The sequence below is a fragment of the Accipiter gentilis genome, chromosome 8, assembly GCF_929443795.1.
Source record: "Accipiter gentilis chromosome 8, bAccGen1.1, whole genome shotgun sequence".
NCBI classification, from domain to species: Eukaryota; Metazoa; Chordata; class Aves; order Accipitriformes; family Accipitridae; genus Astur; species Astur gentilis.
In genome coordinates, this window is record NC_064887.1 from 5,756,709 (window position 1) to 5,770,796 (window position 14,088).

General features: G+C 50.0%; 1 protein-coding gene across 1 annotated transcript in view; it reads left to right on the forward strand.

The window, feature by feature from the left end:
- The window catches only part of PLPP3 (phospholipid phosphatase 3), a 45,576-nt gene extending 33,632 nt beyond the window's left edge, over positions 1 to 11,944 (forward strand). Inside the window, exons 5-6 of the mRNA XM_049809459.1 lie at positions 5,141 to 5,317; positions 10,093 to 11,944. Of these exons, the coding sequence (XP_049665416.1) occupies positions 5,141 to 5,317; positions 10,093 to 10,218 (303 nt within the window). The 3' untranslated portion in view covers positions 10,219 to 11,944. The remainder of the gene's footprint in view (positions 1 to 5,140; positions 5,318 to 10,092) is intronic.
- Positions 11,945 to 14,088: the final 2,144 nt, after the last annotated feature.

A 14,088-nucleotide genomic window follows, 5' to 3' on the forward strand; every position in this document is an offset into this window, starting at 1 on the left:
TTAGAGCCCATTCTGAATTACAATGTTTTCAAGTTTGCCTCACCTGATGGAGACGGGTGCCAGAAAGCTTTAGTTGGTCTATTAAAAGATACCTGGATTCCCACGCATCCCACGGGGCTTTGCCTGCGCCATGGGACTGGATCTGCCCGGGTATTTGGTGGCCGGTGGATGGGTGACCACAGCTTGCTGATCGCCTGGCACAACAGCAGTGCCCTGCGGTATCCATCAGGGATACCAATAGGAAAAGGCGGATAGATGCCAAGCCCCAGAGGGCTTTGGGGGAAAAGTCCCAGGGAAAGGCGCTTGTGATACAGTAAAATCTCCTGGGATTTAGTTCCAAACATGGAGATTTCAGGGCGAAGTTTATCGCAGCCTTCTTGTCACCAAGAAAACCCAATCGACATCAGGCCTTTGTATAAAAAATTTAAGAGGGGAAATTGCGCTTGGGTAATCGTCTTTGTCTTAATTTTCCTTGCTTTGTTACTCCTTGGCTGAGTGAGCCCATAATATGTATTTATAGCAGGCTGAGGAAAGATGAGGTATGTAACAGCTCATTCCACGCAGCCCTCTGGACCTGACCCACACCTCTCCAGTTTTGTTTCACTGGACATGGGGAGTCTTTGTAGAGAGCGATGGGAGCTTCCCGCTCCCCCCAAGCACGTGAGACCGTAATGCTGATGGTTTTGGTTGTTTTACGGTACGAAGTCGCCTGAAACCACACAGAGAAGACTTCAGATCGTAGTGGGTTTTAGTGTGTTCTGCTGATTTATATAAAAAATTAGAGATGATGCTGGTTTTGTGTATCAGGGGGAGTGTGAAGCTTCTCACTGGGGTTTCTTGCTGAAGGGTGAAGGTCCCAGTGTCCTCGTGCTGCTGAGTGATGACGTGCCCCTGCGAAGGAAACTCCGTGGTGGTTGTGGACTTGGAGTCAAGTTTAGCGGTCACCTAAGTAAATGACTAAACTGGAATCGCGTCAGAGGCCAGGGCCGAGGTGTGAACTGTGTTGCTGAGCTGATGGGGATGTTCCCGATGGCGTGGGAGGATGCCGTACGCTCAGCAAAGGCAGGGAAGAGGCAAACAACTATCCCTTTGGCGCTGGGAGGTCTTTGCCCTTCTCCTGTCCTTGTCCCCTGGCCATCTTGGTGCTAAAAGCTGAATTCTGCAGTTCCCCTTCCTCCAGCTGGCTTTGCCCAGCCGGGGAAGCACGTTATGCCGGAGTAAGTTTGGATTTGAGGGCTTTTGGCCCCGCACTGCTTTGGGTACCGCTTGCAAATGGGCTGGAGATGGAGGTGACTTCAGGTCAGACAGTCAGAAACAAGACTAGCCGTTTCCCAGAAGGAAACCTTAGCTGTGACTAAGGGACGTGGTCGATGGAGTTCAGCCTTGCGGTGGGGAGAGTGTGAAGGGGACGGGATTTCTGGGCGGCAGAAAGCCCCGGGAGGCTGGAGGTGACGCTTTCAGCCCGTGTCCCCTGCCAGCTCCTCCTTGATGGGTTTGCTCAGGGATTGTGTGTGGCCACGGGCTGTCCCCACCAACACTGTGGAAGTCCCCTGGCAGAAGAAGAGCGATGGGATGTCCTTCAAGCCATCTGCTTTGTGGTAACTCGGTCTTTGCCAGGAGACAGTGGATGGGAACTCCAAATAACTCCTGCTCTGCGTGATCCCATTTCATTCCATCCACCCTTGCTTCTGTTGATGCTTCTCCTGACTTTCGCTGCCCTGTGATGCTCTGTGGTGGAAATAACTCCGGCTGTGGTCTTGCTCCTCCATCCCTTCCCAGGAAGGGCTCCATCCAGCCCCACATTCCCATCCAAATCTGGTAGTCCTTAGCAGGCAGTACTTCAGATTTGCTCCCAGGTTTCCAAAAAAACCTTCAAAAGCAGATTTTCAGATAAATTGCCAGGAACTTCCCATTTCTTGGTAATAGCACTAATTCCTGGTTTAGGGAAATTCTGATCCTTTCAGCCCCCGAGCTCCCCTCCCACTTTTTGACCTCCTCTTATTAACTAGGTTTTTCTTTCATACTGAGGGCAGGGACAAAGTTTGGAGAACCCTGAAGCTTGCCTCTAAAGTACTTAGGGGATCCTCAGCACCATGGTGTTTGACCCCAGTTTTCGATGTACTGCGTGCTCATAATATGTCTGTGGAACATGAAATGTGCTGTTACCTTTTTTTTTTTTTTTTTTTTTTTTTTTTACTTTATGAATGGGGAACTAAAGAGCAATTTTCCCAAGGCTTTTATTGCGGCAGTAAAAGGAGCTCAGTCAAGATCCTCACACTGATAGTGCAGTGTTTGAGATACATCTATTTGGGTGGGTTTTGTTCCTCCAAGATGTGCAGGTGTGGGTGTGAGTTGGGTGCTGGGGACTCAGGTGGCACCTAGCACACCTCATACGGTGCCCCACTGCCTTTGCACACCTTTTCCAGGGCTAAAGTGTGTGTGTTAGGCACACAGTTCAGAGCTGTGCTTTCGAAGGAGTGGGTCAGTATACAAACAAGTGTATTTTTTAATCGCTTTAGCCCCAGAAGCGTCTGCTTTATTGTGTGTTCAAACTCAGTGTTACCTTTTTATTGCTAATTATTGCTAATTTTTAATTGATACTTTGCATCCTCACCTGTAGATGACCTATTTAGTCCAAGCCTGTGGGGTGGAATGATTTGAAGGGATGTCAAAGCTGTGCAAAAGGGACAAATGTCAGATTGTCCAGCAGCAAAATTCTTTCTTGAGGGGTTTGATGTGAACGAGCCTCAAGACTAAAGTAAGATGTTAGGTTTCAAGTTTTCCTGGTAGAACTAAGAGTAATAGTTTCTAAGGTATAATACTTGGAGCTAATTTCGCTCTGCAACAACATACCAGAACCTAAGCTTTGCACCGGCACCTGGGCTGAGACTCTTGAATGTGAAAACAATGCTGAGCCTAAACCATGGCAACAGAAGCATATTGTTAGATCTTTTGCATGCTTTAAAAATGCTACTCTCCACAAATGCTCTTTTTTCAAGAGATATTGTCTCTACACTGAGAAGTTGTATTTAAAGATCTCAGGGCCCCCAGGTCTCTCTGTCACCACCTTCCCTGAATACTTCCTAGGAGTATCCTGCCTGCACGGTTTATTCTCAGTGGCAGATGACTGGGTGCGCAAATACCGTGGCACTGAAAATTCGGCCAGCCTAATAAGCATTGCGAACTAAAAATGCAGTTCCCTGCTAATGAACCGCGTAGATGTTTGCTTGCGGGATGAAGCGCCTGCTGTTAAATCACTGCAAGTGACTGTGCAGGATGGGGTTGTGCTATTTTACAGCTCCAGCTTTCCAGCTCAGCGGTGGCTGCGTTTTACCTGGAGGAAAAGCACCTCCTCGTTGGTGATGGGTTTTGGTTGTTTGGGGTTTTTTTTTTTTTTTAATCTTTCTGGGCAGAACGTGCCTCCTAATTTTGATACATTGATTGTTGACTCCTCTTTCTGGTGAGCATAGAAATCATCATCACAGACTAGAGAACTGGCCAAGTGGTCCATTCGCTGGGCTACATCAGCATGGGTTTGCTGTGGGGATCTAGAGAGCTGTAACTCGTCCCGTAGCATCGCATGTGCAAATTTACACGGTGCGGGGGGTGTGCCCTGGTGACGTGGCTCCGTTCCCAGACTTGGGCTGGTTTGCAGATACATTCCCCAGAATTGTAACGTGCATTAGCCAGCACCGAGCTGTTTTGGTACTGCTCTCTTCCATGTTAATTGGCTAACAATTTGGATAATTTGGAGCATCTGCTCCATTCAAATGACATGTTGTTTCATTTCCTCTAAAGAGCCCAGTGTGTTCTTTCCAAAAAAGGGTAAATATAATGTTTATGCAACAGCCAAACATTATAAATTGGCCAAAATGATGCTTCCCTCTTATCAGCTTTCCAAAGAATTCTGTTTTTATAGGTAAATGGTGTCATTAAGTTATTTGCAGTTTCAGGGAACCCAGTGAGAGCTTCATTCCCTTTTGTATCAAGGCAGTGTAAACTGCTCTGGCTGTGTAAAAGGGATCGTAAATGGGAATTAAACCCCTTTCCAGCCCTCTGATGTTGCGGAGTCCCACGAAGCACACAGGGTCCGACTTCCAGTGTTTCCTTTAGGACGAGGCAGAACGTACCTGCCCACGGGCAGTGGGCCTGAACTGCAGGAGCTGAGCAGCGTTTGCCGGGCGCTTTTTACACTCTTTGAGCTGTCAAACGCCTCTCCGCTCCCCGAGCCCGAAGGTTGCTGCGGCGTCCCTCCCTTCCCGCAGCCTTCCTCCCCGCTGCGCCCAGCCCCGCTCATCCGTGGGCAGCGCGTTGCCGTTTTTCCTGACCTCTCTTCCCGCCCGGCTTCCCGGTTCCCACAGGAACCGGCCGTGCCCGCCGGCCGAAACGGAAAAGGGCCCGAGATAGTCACGGAGGGGCAGGGGACAATGTCCATTTGACGTCACGTCAGCTTTGGGGTTTTTTGGGTCAAGCCAGGACCTTGCTTTTCCCTGGCTGGGTAGGAGTGACTTCCCGTGCCATGCGGTGGGATGGTTGCTCCCTACGTCCCTGCAAACCCTGGGGCTCGGGCTGGGAAGGATGATGGCAACGTTAGAGGATTGCATTTTGCATCCGCATCGTCAGTGGCTGCGGCTGGAAATTCTTGGGGCTGGCTCTGGAGGTGCGGCATGCTGGGTTGATTCCGTTTTTTCCCTCTTGAGAGATACCGTGGGTCCTGCATGCCCCAAATTTGGGACCTTGCCCTTGTCACACACTAAATAGTGGTGGGGAGGAATTTCCTCGCTCGGCCCGACGCAATGTTGTGTGGAGGCTGAAGTGGGGCCACGGCGTGAGCCAGGATGCGGGGGGTCCCAAACCCCTGACCCTGGCTTACCGAGGAAGGGCTGTAGCCATCCGCCTCTGCCCTCATCCCCTCCATGGGTTAAAATTCTCCCCCCCTGCATGACGGAGGCCACACATTTGCAAAAAAAAATCCTTCTTTGACAACTCGCCCCTTCCTTGAGCCACGGGGGTGTGGGTGCCCCACAGCCGGCCCCACAGAGCGGTCGCTGCCCTGCGTGCGCATTTTGGGCGCAGCCTCTCCTTTGCTACCCTCAAATTAATGGAACCTTTTTTTTTGTTTTCCTCTCTTCCCCGGCAGTTTTATCTGCAGGCCAGATTCACGTGGAAGGGAGCCCGCCTGCTCCGTCCCCTCCTCCAGTTCACCCTCATCATGATGGCATTTTACACCGGCCTGTCCCGTGTGTCGGACCACAAGCATCACCCCACCGACGTGCTGGCGGGCTTTGCACAGGGAGCCCTGGTGGCTTACTGCGTGGTGAGTATGGCAAACCGGGCAAAAAACCCAAAAAACCAGCAGTGGGGATGCTGTGTGGGGGCCCTGGGGGAATAGCGGCCACGTCCCTCAAACGAACTGCATATTCCGCAAAAAAATGATATACTTCAGGTTTTTTCGCCCATCAGCCTTTTGCTCCTGGAGGCTCCCGGGCAAAGGGTCCCTTCTCCCAGGCAGCTCGGGGTGCTGCAGAGGCGTTCGGACAAGGGAGGGTATTTCCCTCTCGACCAGCAGCGTTTGCTTCTCCAGCTGCTCTCGGTAACAAGCACCAGCTTGTTTTGCAAGGCTTTCCACCAGGACCCAAGCGGGGAGTCTGGGATGGTTGGGATTACGGCTCTTCCCTGCACAATCCAGCCAAAAGCCATCTCCCGGGAGCGGGAGCTGGTGTCTGCCCAGCGAGGGGAGGCAGGCTGCCTCGTTTGGTGGTGGGTTTTTAATGTGGCGAAAGGCCTCGTGAGAAAACGGCGAACAAAAGCTGTGCCCGCTCGTCTTCGGCTGCTGGGCTTGTTCTCATGCAATTTGCTTTCCAAAGAGTGACCTGATTGCGCAGCTCTGTAACTCGAAGTGACACATGTAGATTTTTAAAGTAGGCAGGGTGGGGGGCACCGGGTCGGTCGGCTGCCTCGCATATAAACAAAGGGGTTGGGGGTTATGGTTGTTTGCACGTCTGTCCGAAATCCTGAAAGCAAGATTTCAACAGCTTACCACTTTCTTGGGTTCTTTTTTTGTTGGTTTTGTTTTTCTTAATTGATCTAAAAGTGAAGCAGGCCCTAGAGAAAGGAATTAAGTTTGCTAATGTTATATTTTGCAAGGAGAGAAAATAGGTTATTTATATACTTTCCACTCTCTGATAATATTCTAAAGCCAAGACAAATGTCACTGCTGGGAAGTTTTTATGAAGTATTATTAACTCTCTGAGCAGTAGCTGTTGGGTTTTGGCGTTGCCTGATGCCAACGTCCTATGCGGGGCTGGCAAATTCGGGGGTGGGGGGAAACTAGAGAAGCGCGTGGGGGCACAGACGTGTGCCTGTTCGCAGCAACAGCGTTACAGGTCCTGCGTCCTTCGTTCCAGTATTGTCAGGGTGTTTCTTCAAATCCTGGTCATCTTTTCTTATCCCAGCGGTCAGCTGGAGCAGCTCGATGGCAGCCCTGGGGAGAAAAGGTCCTGGGCTCCACGGGGAGCAACGAAGCAGCTTGTCTCGGTCCAGGTGCCTCGATTCATATCACTTGGGTTTATTGAGACACCGCGTGCGCATCGCCAGGTGGTTTCACGAGGGGGTATTTATCTCTCCGTGTGCCTTTCTGCTTGAGAGGTGGGATAACGTCAATATATAGGGGCAGTAGGGACCAGGCGATCCATCCCTGGATCCCAGCAGCGGTTTCCGAAAGACAATAGTTCTCCGGATGCTCGTCCCGAGCATCCGGATGCTTCTTGGCCGGGATGAATGGCAGGGCTGGCCGTCCCCTCCGGCAGCTGGAAGCTGTGCTGGGAAGGGGAGGCTGCGGCAGCGTTGGGCTGGTTTTCCTGTGTCGAGGTAAACCGACATAGGAAGCAGCTGCCTGGAGTTTCACAGGCAGGCTCGGCTTTGCCCGTGAGCCTGGGGCAACCCGTGCTCCTCATCCCAACCGGCTCGCGGAGGGGGCAGTTGTCTTCGCACCCTTTGCAGTCATGGCTCGGCAGCTGGGGACGTCTCAGGCGGCGGCTTAGGACTCGGGCCAGGGTTTAAACCCAAGCCTTGTCCCGTTTCATCAGCTTGCAAAGAACTGTCAGTATGTTCTTGTTCTCCCGAACCTGGCTTTGCTGGCGTGAGCCATTGCCTAGGAGGAGCCGGCAGACTTTCCTCCCTTTTGGGAGACGGACAAGAGGAAGGGTCACTCCGAGCCTCGTGGAGTTTGTGTTGAATGTACAGTTTAGCAGCTTTTTCCTAAATTACCGCTATATCAGAGCAATTACTGGTATGTCCTGGGGGTCCTTGCCCAGCTCTGGGATCCAGCTCTCTTGCACGGGATGCTCTAAAGCAGAGGGAGAGACCTGGAGACTCCAGGTCACCTCCAACCCATCCTGGGTGCTCCCAGACACCCTTTCCCCCAGCAAAGCCTTCAAGGGTCCACTCTGATGATAGTCAAGGGCCATTAAAATACCATCGTTATCAGGCTGTAATTTTCAGTAGAAACCAATTGTGGGTTTCGTCTCCGAGGGCTGCCAGAGCTTGAATCCAGGTTGTGCTGCAGCACACACGTTTGTCCTTCAGTGCCTGAAATAACAAGCAGAAGACATTAGTGTCAAGCGCTTCCAGCTGATGAAACATTCGGACTCGGATCCAGGGTGAAATACGATGAGGATTTCTTAAATGGAAATAGTTTTTATGCACGTTGTGGGCAGCCTGCTATGCGTCGTGTAGTTTATGTCTCATCTGATGGAGAGAGAAAAGGGGAGACGTCAGAAGGATGTGCTCCTGGTATCGCTCTGGTTAGCTTAGATGAGTTATTTTAACCTCTCTATGTGATTGAAGATTTCTTCAATATACTGAATAGGAATAGGAATTGCTAAGCGGCAATGTAAGATATTGGTTTACTTTGTATAATACACGCTCGGTCTTCTGCCATCAAGTTTTCTTTATGGGTGGAGAGCACCTTCTACAGGAAATGGAGCTAATCCAAGTGAAAAACTTTGCATGTTTATTAGTCCTTTTTTGTGTTAAACAGTTCAAGCATTAGGAGGATTTAACACACTGTTTTAGCCCCCAAAGATCATGTTTCATGATTCCTATAAGTGTTTATATAACCTCCAGCCACGTTAGTGAAACACAGTTTAAAGAGAAATGAAACCTCTTACCCAGTCTCTGAATTAAACCCTCGAAAGCAGCGAGCAGCACATCAAAAGCTAAAATACCCAAGACAACACTCCACCATAACTCATTCCTGTCCAAAATAAGGACCAGACTCGGTGTAATCCCCATATGCTTCTTGCACTCGGCAATCTCCTCGCATAAATTGATTTGTCATGGCTATCTTGGTGCAGAAATTGGACATCTTTTTGATTGAATCCAGCTCTCTGAGGTGGGCAAGCAAGCGAGATGGCATCTGAAATGCACCGAGCCAGCCGAACGGGGGTTTTACAGTTATTAATGACCCAAAAGAAGGCCTTGGCCAGAGCAGTTCGACGTGCTTTTACACTGTGATGCTGCAGCGAGAGGCCAGACTCCAGCTTGTGATCCTTGGCAGGATCAGCTGGATCCTGTCATTTAACTAAAGGTACAAATGCTGCCACTTGGATGCCCTGTAAACAAATTTATCAGCTCTGTTATACAACCGGGCAGCCAGACACCAGCACACACACCGAAAAAAGAGCTGGCTTATACGTCAGCTCCCTCCCTGCTTTTCCACCGAGCGGTAAAAGCCAAGCAACGACAGCTCAGCTTCCCGCGTCCCCACTTATTGTAGGAGTAAATTGCCACTTACGGCAAGTTTGTTGTCTGTTCAGCTTGGCTCCTTATCTGCCCGTGCTGATAGGGACCTGCAAAAGTTGTTTCCGAGGACGACGAGACCTGCTGCACAGGGCTCTGGGTAGCTAGAAGATGTGGAGATGCAGATGGGGAAAACCTTTGCTCCCTCCTTGCGCGACCCAGCCTGGATGTACTAATCTAGTAGTATTCCTTTGAGCACCTTGGACTTATTTTTTTCCCCCTGATTTATCTCGTTGCTTAAACGTTGCATTCGAGTACTATGGGAGCAAACTCAATTGTGCTGCTCCTCCCGGGGCTCTGGCTCAGCAAACCCACAGCTCGGTCCGAATTATTGACCCTTAAGGATGCCCGAGATGAGCCGGCAAATTTGGGCTGGCGGAGGCAGTTGGTGGCGGGACCGAAGTTTGGGGCTTTGGTGCCAGCTAACAAAACGATGCGTCCTTGCCACTTTTTGCTCCGTCCAGAGGAGATCCATGCTGTCTGACTCTTTTCCCTCCTGGCGTGGGGCTGAGGTTTGGCAAGGGAGAAAGTGCCCCGGTCCTGGAGGACCGATAAGCTTTGTGCAGCGGCTGCCAAGGGAGGATGTGGAAGTTTCCTCCCAGCACTTTGTTTCTTATTGTGTTGCTACCTCCCAAAATTGCTAAGTGCTGGCTTTTTCACATCCGGAAGAGGGGTTACCTCACGGGATATTTAGGAAGAAGTAGTCGGGAATAGCTCCTCCTCTCCTTAGGCTTTGGCTTCAGGACCAGATCCCGGCTCTGTACCGGTGCCTTGGTGGGGCATGAGGAGAGCATCACTCGCCATTGACTCATTCCTGATAACTTTTAACACAGCTTTGATTTGAAAGCTTTTAATTGCCTACCTGATGTCCGGCTGAATGAATCGTTTCGTGCTGACTCCATCCCTAAAACCACTCACCGTGAGTCAGGCCAGCCCTTTGGAGACCTTTTGTTATTTTATTGGACTGTGGGCCGCGTGTCTGTTTCCTGGCTTTTCAACCTGTTCGGCAGAGGTTTGGATATTGGACTCGGTGATTACGCAGTGAGAAATGAAATAGTTCTGTAATGGTTTTACGCTGTTTTGTGAGGTCCGAGCCTTTTTCCGTATTGTACAGAAAGGTGGTAGCAGGCGCTTGGGATTACACAGCTATCAGTGTTACGGGCAGGCATTCAGTAGCACAAAAAGTGCTGGTTTTCCAGCTTAAAGATATGTGTATATTCTGTAAATCACATTTTTGAACAGAGCATTGCCCGGTGTGGCTAAGTTTGCCTTTTCCGCTTATTCCTACAGGTGTTCTACGTCTCAGATCTCTTCAAGCCCAAGATAAAGACTTGCCTGCCTCCACCGCCCATCCGGAAGGAGATCCTTTCACCTGTGGACATCATTGAGCGGAATAACCATCACAACATGGTGTAGACCTTCGAGAAATTGGATGGGTGTTGTATTTTATTTTTAATTTTTTATTATTTTTTTTTTTGCAAAAAAAGACTGCTGACAGCAACTACCTGCTGCTCTCAAATCTCATCAGACAGTAGAATGTAGGGAGAGACTTTCTTGCCCGACCAGTAAAGTCTTACTCTGTGGTCTTTTCAACTTGCGACATTTGGATGAAAGGGGTGGTGGTCAACTAAGTCAAAAGCGACAATGAGAAAGAAAGAAAAAAAAACAAAACACAAAAGCCGAACAAACAAAGAGAGGTGCCGGAGTTCTGGATGTGCAATTGGTTTGAGTGTTCATGTTGTAGTGAACGCCAAATTGTTCATAGCCTAATGAACACTGAGGGATTTTTGGAAAGCTGGCCATCTTAGGGTTTTTTACTATGAAGATTTCCAATGCCTGCGAGAAAAAAAACCAACTCACGCCTAAATTGTGTAGCACTATATACGAGAAACAGCACTGAGTCAAGATCTGGGATTGGTTTGTAAGAGTTGCTTTTTTTCTCCTTTTGATACTAGTTTATTTTTTTCCTCCTCTATTCCATACTGTGACTTAGTTTAGAAGAAGCTTGCCCAGTCAAAGGTCTCCGAAGGGTCTCTGTTCACACTACACGCCTTTAACGAGCAGTCCCGAGACGCGCAGCGAGGTTGAATAACTCCATCCGCCGCGCAGAGAAGCCACATTTCTTCTTCTCCGCTCGCTCCCTGGCCGAGGGTTTGTCCTGCCTGAGCCCCCCCCCGGGCACGTTCAGCACCCACAAATGGCCCTTCACGAAAAGAGCATCCTCTGCTTCCCGGCCACCCCCACCCCTCACCTCCCCCCCCTTCCCCCCCCCCTCCCCAAAAAAAAAGATCGCAGCAGATTTTCTGTGCGCCCACGGGAGCGGCGACTCTGCTGAAGACGCGTTCGCACTACAACCTCGGGGCTGAGTCCTGGGGAAACTTTTATTCTGCAGTTTTGGGACGGGCTGCTGGGCGGCACGTCCCAGCCTGGGTGTCAGTCGGTTTGTGCATCCCCCCTCCCTCCTCCTCCTCCTTCTCCCTTGGGCACCCCAGTGTGCGCCACAGCAGGTACCAGGTCCTGTGCTCTGCTCGGTGACACCAGTGGTAAATCAGTCGTGCCTAGATCGAGTGTGATTATTATTATTTTATTTTTTTTGCCCGGAAACCACAGGTTCTTTGGTTTGCAGCCCTTTCAGAGAGCGCGTTTGCAAAGGGATCCCGCAAAGCATGCAGAACGGCCATTTGCACATCCTTCTTACAGAATCCGTCCTATCATTTCAACTATAGCAAGCTATGATTTTTTTTTATATATAAATATTATATAAATAATGTATAAAACCTTAAAAATTAACTATGTAAAATATTATTTCTGAAACAATTTTAGATATATCCACTATGACTATAAACTGTGTCCTGACCTGTGTTATTTACATTTTGCTGCTTAAAAAAGCATTGGATTAATTTTTTTATAGTCGACTAAAATATTGTAGTTCTGTGGTAGTAATATTTTAATGAAAATAACTACAATTAGAGACATTTGTATAAAAAAAAACATATTAAATTGTCTGTATTTTTGTAATGTTCCATTTTGTAAAGAGAAGAATATTCAAAGACTTTTGTAGAATACAAAATTGAAGTTTGTATCTGCGAAATTATTGCTGTATAAATGTGCTTTTTAAATAAAAGCTCATAACACAACTAAACATCCCGGTGCGAGTTGCGTTCTGCCTTTGGGTTGACCTTCCCCTGCCAGAGAAATAGGGCCCTTGCCCAGCAGGACGGTTGGGGGAGACCCTTTGGGATTTGAGGATACCTGAGGGTATCTGGATGAAAAAGGACCCGATGCCACTTTTGATGGGTGTGCGAGAAGGTCCCACCAGTTCCTGACTGGGGAGGGTATGACGGGGATACTCGTGGGTTCGCATTGAACTGCTCTTAGCTATGCCCAGTCTTTGAGCAAATCCCTTTTTATTGAGGGCATCCCTTTTTCTTTTAGAAATATTATTGAAATAAAATATGAAAAGCCACAGCCCCTGCCCAGGAGGACTCACAACTACGCTCTGCATCAACACCTTTTCCATGGAAAACAGACACTTTGCAGCTGAACAAAAACCTTGCAGCTTGCTGGGTTGCAAAGATGTGGGTGGAAGGGGAAAAGAAGGAAAAAAAAAAAAAAAAAAAGCCCACAACAACATGTGCTCAGATATGCGTATGTGCACAGCATACAGTTACAAGGCAGCCGTGATTTTTATTTTTTTATTACTATTATTATTGGTTTTTTCCTCCTCCCACAGAAGAAAATGAACTTCTCGGCAGTGACACACGGTCAGGGTTGCGTTTCGGCCACTCCTTGGGTGAACCGCATCTGCAAGATAACGCGGCACAGAAATAATTTGCAAGAATGCATGAGAGGAAGCGAATACCACATCAAACTGCAAATAAATAGCAGGTGGAAATTAAGCAAGCAGAACTCAGCTAGCACTTGCTATTATTATCCTAATTAGTAGTAATATTTTATTATGCGTGGAAAAACTCTGTAAACCCGCACCTGTCCTAAACGCAAAGGGAGTTTCCGTGGTGCCGCGTGTGATTTGAAAGCGTTGGGGGGCTGAGCGTGTTGTAGAGGCGAGATTTTAGCTTCAACGGTCGTGGGGACAGGCTCGGGTGCGGCAAGCGCTGGGCTGGGAAAAGTGTTTTCCTTTGCATCTTAACCCGCAGCTACTCGGAAGAAAACAGGAATACAGATGTCTGGGTGAAAGAGGAGGGCTTGGAGAAGTGTCAGAGGGGAAACGGCGCAGGAGGCGATAAGAGCCGGGGCAGAGCCGGTGGCCGCGGGGCCGGCGAGTCGTGGGACCTCGCTCAGGATGTGCGGGTCGGGTTGGGGAGAGGGAGAAAAGGCCACGGATAAATTTGGGGAAAGCAACAGGCTTGACCGTTACAGCGCGGGGCTGAGCATCAGCAGCGCCAAGTCCTATTTCTGGCTGAGCGATGGTCGTTTCCTCCTCCGCTTCCCGTCCCCTTCCCCGGTCCTGTCCGATCCCATCCGCAACCTCGGGCTGGAGGGGGTGCGGGCAGCTCGGCCGGGGCTCGCTCCGGCCGACTCCTTGGGAAATGAGTAAAGGGGAGTGGCAATTGCTGGAGGCATGGATGGGAGAAGGCGATAGGCGGAGGCATGGTCCACAGAGAATTTTTGGGTTGGCGGAGAGTAAGCGTTTAGGTGCTACGGGAGGAATGAGCTCTGATTAATGAGCATTTCAATGAAACCCCATAGAGAATTGGAAGCCGAAGGAGCGGAGGTGGAGGTACCGCAAGCCGTGAGCACGGTGACGGAGCGTATCTATCGCCGTCGCTTCCTGCGGGGCAGGAAGGAAATGAAAGAGAAATGGGTGAAATGGAAAAAAAAAACCAAACCCAAACCCATACGGGCGCTAGGATCCCAAGGCAACTGCTTCTGCGGGCGGTCCCCGAGCAGCGTCCGCGTGTGCAGCTGGCGCTCGCGCCTCGCACCGCTGTGATGTTCGGTCCCTCACGCGAACGCGCATCGGCGGGGATGCTGAGCAGCCCGGAGAATTCGGGGCTGGCAGTTTGCATGCTGCTCCGCACGCTGCAGCTTTCTGCAGCTATCCCCGGCGAGGGAGACAGATGAACAAACTCAGATGCGTTCATGCAAACGCGGCGCGCTGCTGGAGCCCGAGGCTGGATGCTGGTGGTGGCCTTTAGTGCTACAAAATCTGGGCTCCGCTCATGCCGATGCTAATCGGAGGCTGTGGAGCACCCAGCGCCTTTGATGCTCAGGCCTGGCTGGCAGCTCCTTTCTGCGCCAGGGGCCCTTCTGGTCAAACCTGTC